The sequence below is a fragment of the Terrapene carolina genome, unplaced genomic scaffold, assembly GCF_002925995.2.
Source record: "Terrapene carolina triunguis isolate 2854851 unplaced genomic scaffold, T_m_triunguis-2.0 Scaffold130, whole genome shotgun sequence".
NCBI lineage: Eukaryota > Metazoa > Chordata > Testudines > Emydidae > Terrapene > Terrapene triunguis.
Window position 1 is genome coordinate 21378478 of NW_020664481.1, and position 3963 is coordinate 21382440.

At 49.3% G+C, this 3963-nt stretch overlaps 1 protein-coding gene across 1 annotated transcript; it reads right to left on the reverse strand.

Moving 5' to 3' along the window:
* Positions 1 to 30: 30 nt before the first annotated feature.
* Positions 31 to 3268, reverse strand: CCL22 (C-C motif chemokine ligand 22). Its single transcript, XM_026652900.1, has 3 exons — positions 2780 to 3268; positions 2164 to 2284; positions 31 to 233 (listed from the first exon to the last, which is right to left on the reverse strand). The coding sequence occupies exons 1-3, from the start codon at positions 3093 to 3095 to the stop codon at positions 143 to 145; spliced, it is 528 nt and encodes a 175-aa protein (XP_026508685.1). The 5' UTR covers positions 3096 to 3268; the 3' UTR covers positions 31 to 142.
* Between the last annotated feature and the right edge of the window lie 695 nt (positions 3269 to 3963).

Here is a 3963-nt window from a genome sequence, read left to right on the forward strand (position 1 = left end):
GAGACGCACAACAACACACGACACAACTGGTTCCAAAAAAATAAAGATTTAATACATTTAACAGTCACGGGTATTTTACATAAATAGAGCAGGGCCAGCCTTCCCCTGGGAGGACAGCCCTGCTAAGGGTAGCTGTGCTAAGTTACTTCTTTTTCCTCAGGCGCCGGATTGCAGCTTGTACCCACTTGGCCTCTGGAGCAGCACAGACTTCCCTGTTTTGGACAGTCACAAACCTGCAATGCGGAAACATTAGGGAGCTCGGTTATTAACTGGTGAGCGAGATCGGACAGTGTCAGACCCTGGAGTCAGCTTTAGAAAGGGTTGCGCAGAGGTCAGGGGTGTGACTCCCCAGAAATTCAATGAATACCCCAGAAAGCAAACCAGGGGCTGAATAAATCGGTTTTACTGCCAGCCTCTGCTGTAGTATTGGTGCTGCTCCTGGCATACTGATATGAGGCAGCCCGGGAGGTGTCTTTTGCCTCATGTACCTGGTGCACTAAACTGCTGTGAGCTGGCTAGTGTCTGCAGAGAACTGAAGGAGGGGAATTTCCCTGGCTGCTAGGCGGTAACATTAAAATACTTTGTATTTCTATAACTCCTTTCATCCAAATATCTCAAAGCAGCCTTCATGCTACCCCTGTGAAGTACTGGAGTTACAGATGGCTAAACTGAGGCAGAGAAAGGTAACGGGACCTGCCCACAGCTAATGCAGCGTTTCTTCATCCCAAACCAGCAGGCAATGCTTTGACAACTTCTTAGTTATAACAGGCTCTAGCTCATGCAGCACCTACTATCCCAACATGCTTCATCACATACAAATACGCTCCCACCACTGGATTGCAGCAGCAGTGTTCAGCACACAGCTGTTCAGGAAAGGAAGGAAAGCACCATCTTAGGGGCTGAGTCTCCTCTCACAGACACTGGTCTAAATCAAGAGTAACTCCACTGAAATCTGGGGGTCATGAGTATGTGAAAGGAGAATCGGGTCCTTTATGGCTGAGTGAAATTACCCGGTTGGTTTAGGCAGGCTGAACGGAATAAGTCAGATTGAAGCCTGTCTGGGGTGCAGTGGTTAACACCCTTATCTTGCAAGAAGTGCCATGTGATCTCCAATGACCATAAGGGGTCAGCACCTCAGTTTTACTCCTCAAGCCCTTCAGTCTGATCTGACACGTCCCCCTTATCAGGAAGCCAGAATAAAGAAGAATCTATAGCTCCTTATGGAAATGCTGCTGCTGTTGAATTGGGCCCAGCTATGATAAGCATGCCCTCTTTTTGTTTACTCTGTGCTGGTTCGGTCGGGAGTGTCTCCGCTGTGCCTTTTAACACCTCTGAAGAGCCTCAGGGCAAAAGCATGTCACATCCCCTACTGCACAGCCCCGTGTACTGGGACGGTGCCTTAAAAACAGACACGGAGGATGGGGGGGCGATTCGGGAGTTAGCCTGGCTTGAATTCCCTGCTCTGTTTTATGTAAAGCTTTCATGTAACTGTCCTTAGTGCACTGCTAGTTAAACAGTGTCTTTCTGATAGAGGAAGGGAAGATAAAGCCAGGGGTGGGCATATCAGATGCCTCCAGGGCTCAGTGTATATCACAATACATGAGGCACCCAGCTGAGAAGCACAAGTGTCTACAGCGCTGCACTGCCTGGAAAGTAATGTCATTCCCATCAAGTCCCGTTTCCTTCTGGGAACTAGTGAGTCTTGACCTGAGCAGTTACCCTGCTTAGCCACATGGTCAGAATGGTCATCAGCCAATCAGCTCCCTCCTTTTCTCTGTCGTGTAAGAATGAATCAATACCAACCCCGGCAATATGTTCCATATGTTTGCATTTTTTGATAGTACAATCAATAAGAGAATTATTTGATTTACACTTGGGGCCTGATTCTCCTCTCAGCCACCCCAGTGTCAAGTCAGAACGACTCTGCTGAAATTAATCAATGTAAACGAGGAGCAACTCCATTGGAGCCATACGGCTGCAAAACCAGCGTGAGATCAGACTCCGGCTCCTCGTTACTTAGTGAATAGGGCAGTTTCCTGGCTAAGTGACCACAGTATGGGATCCTTCCCCCTAACACTGGCACGAGCTGCATGTCCCTGACACACACCTCTCCTAGCCTCTGTTCACCCTAAAGCGAGGCCTGACTGACTGAAGGCTACTTACACCACAGCGGGTCTCCTACACCCCGGAGAGGTCCTGTAGAAACTCCTCAGGTTAGCAAAACGAATGTGTCCCTTAGTGACGCCCGTGCAGCAGGTTGTGTCTTCCAGGATACCTTGTGGAGCTTTTGGGAGAAAGGAAACCAAATGAGAAACAATTTCACAAACGTTACATCTCTCTAGTGTCCCCACCTTGATGTAGACGGAAAAGAGCCCGTACTACAAATTCCGTTCAAAGACCATAATGACTTGCAACTACACGGCATCTTCCTAGACAGAAGGAGCCCCGAAACAGCTGGTGAGGGAGTGCCAAAGTCAACTTCCCTGGCAGAAGGTGTTTACCCAGCATGTTTTACTACCCATGATGCTGAATGCCCCTGACACGCCCCTCCTTCGTCCCTACACTGGGGCTGCAGGAAGGGTGGCATAAGAGGCCTGTAGGCCATTACAACACCCACTGGGGAGATCTGGCCATTTTCTGGGCTCTTTGCATCACAAAGCAGACAGAACGGGCTATCGAACCTGGCCCTCCTCTCTCACCACGACCCCAACAGCACCTCCCCCCACTCCTCACAGCTCTTTGCTGAAAAGGCCCGGCAATGTCGTAGGTTCCCACTGACCTGCATGGATGCGCTGAAGGGAAAGCCCTAGCAGGAAAATCACCAGGAGAGCTGTCGTCAGGCTGTTCATGATTCTGGGAGGTTTCTCCTCGGCTGGAGAGCTCTGGACCTGGACTGTTTCCCTGGATGGCTGGAATGAACTGGCAGCCTTGGACAGAGCTGCGGAATTTAAACCTGCCCATGAAGATGTGGAATTCACCCTTTCCCTGGAGTTTGGAGAACTCTGACGGCCGTTCTGCAGAAAGCTGAGCTTGGTCATTCTTAGAACCAAACCTTGTTTCCCTTTTTCGTGCTGCCTGGAGTGAGTCATGACCATGACCTCAGGGAAAATTGTCAGAAAGCAGAGCCGACACTCCAACTGGTGGTATTATAGTGGTATAATTAGATTTCACCAACCCAGTATTAAAGGGGAACTCCCAAAGTACTACAATAGCCTCACCTACGGTTAGAGCAGACTCTGGCACTGCAGAAAAATCCAAAATTCCTCCTCAGAAGCCAAGCTACCGCTCTCAACAGACGAAGGGTTGAAGCCATTCCCCTTCCACCCCCCCTTTGCAGCTTTCCCTGCTGTCCACAGCAAAGCAGGTGCATCAGAGCCATACTCTCTCTGGTCGCGTGTTATGATATTAGGCTGCTTAGACCTGGCTAAAATGTTATTACCGATTAAAATATTGGTGGGCAGCAAATTTCTGATGCCTACGATTAACAGCCCCTTAAAATCCGCCCACTCCGGGTAGACTTTAGCCAGGGGCACGGTCACAGAAAATTCATCCAAAGCTAGAATATTTAGACTTTTGCCAGGAAGTCTGTCCTCTTCCCTTCCCCAACTTTCCTTAACCAAAGCGACTTGCGATGCCACATCGCTCCAGCCTGTACATTCAGTGCTAGTCACTCGAGCACTCTTCAATCCTTCACTACCTTCCCAAGACTCAGTCCTAATATTGTGTATGAGGCCATTCTCCTCTACAATTTCCTCTGGGATCAGTGGTAGCATTGGCACTCATGGGGGGGGGTACAGATTGTGGGGTGACCTTAAGTTTGGAGCAATTTGGTTTGATATGACTAGGAGCTTAACAGTGAGGGCAGACTGCCTGCCTTCCCTTAGGGCAAGGGGCTTTAAAATCCAGGCTCCCTTGCGGTTAAGAAAGTTGAGATTAGGTTTATTCCTAGACCCTCTCCTTCTT

Excerpts from the sequence above, each read along its gene's own strand:
- CCL22 (XM_026652900.1), bottom strand. The coding sequence starts at position 3,095 with ATGGTCATGACTCACTCCAGGCAGCACGAAAAAGGGAAACAAGGTTTG. Across the intron at positions 2,285-2,779 it reads CCTTCAGCGCATCCATGCAG|CTCCACAAGGTATCCTGGAA; the intron begins GTCAGTGGGAAC and ends TTCTCCCAAAAG. Across the intron at positions 234-2,163 it reads TGTAGGAGACCCGCTGTGGT|GTTTGTGACTGTCCAAAACA; the intron begins GTAAGTAGCCTT and ends TCCGCATTGCAG.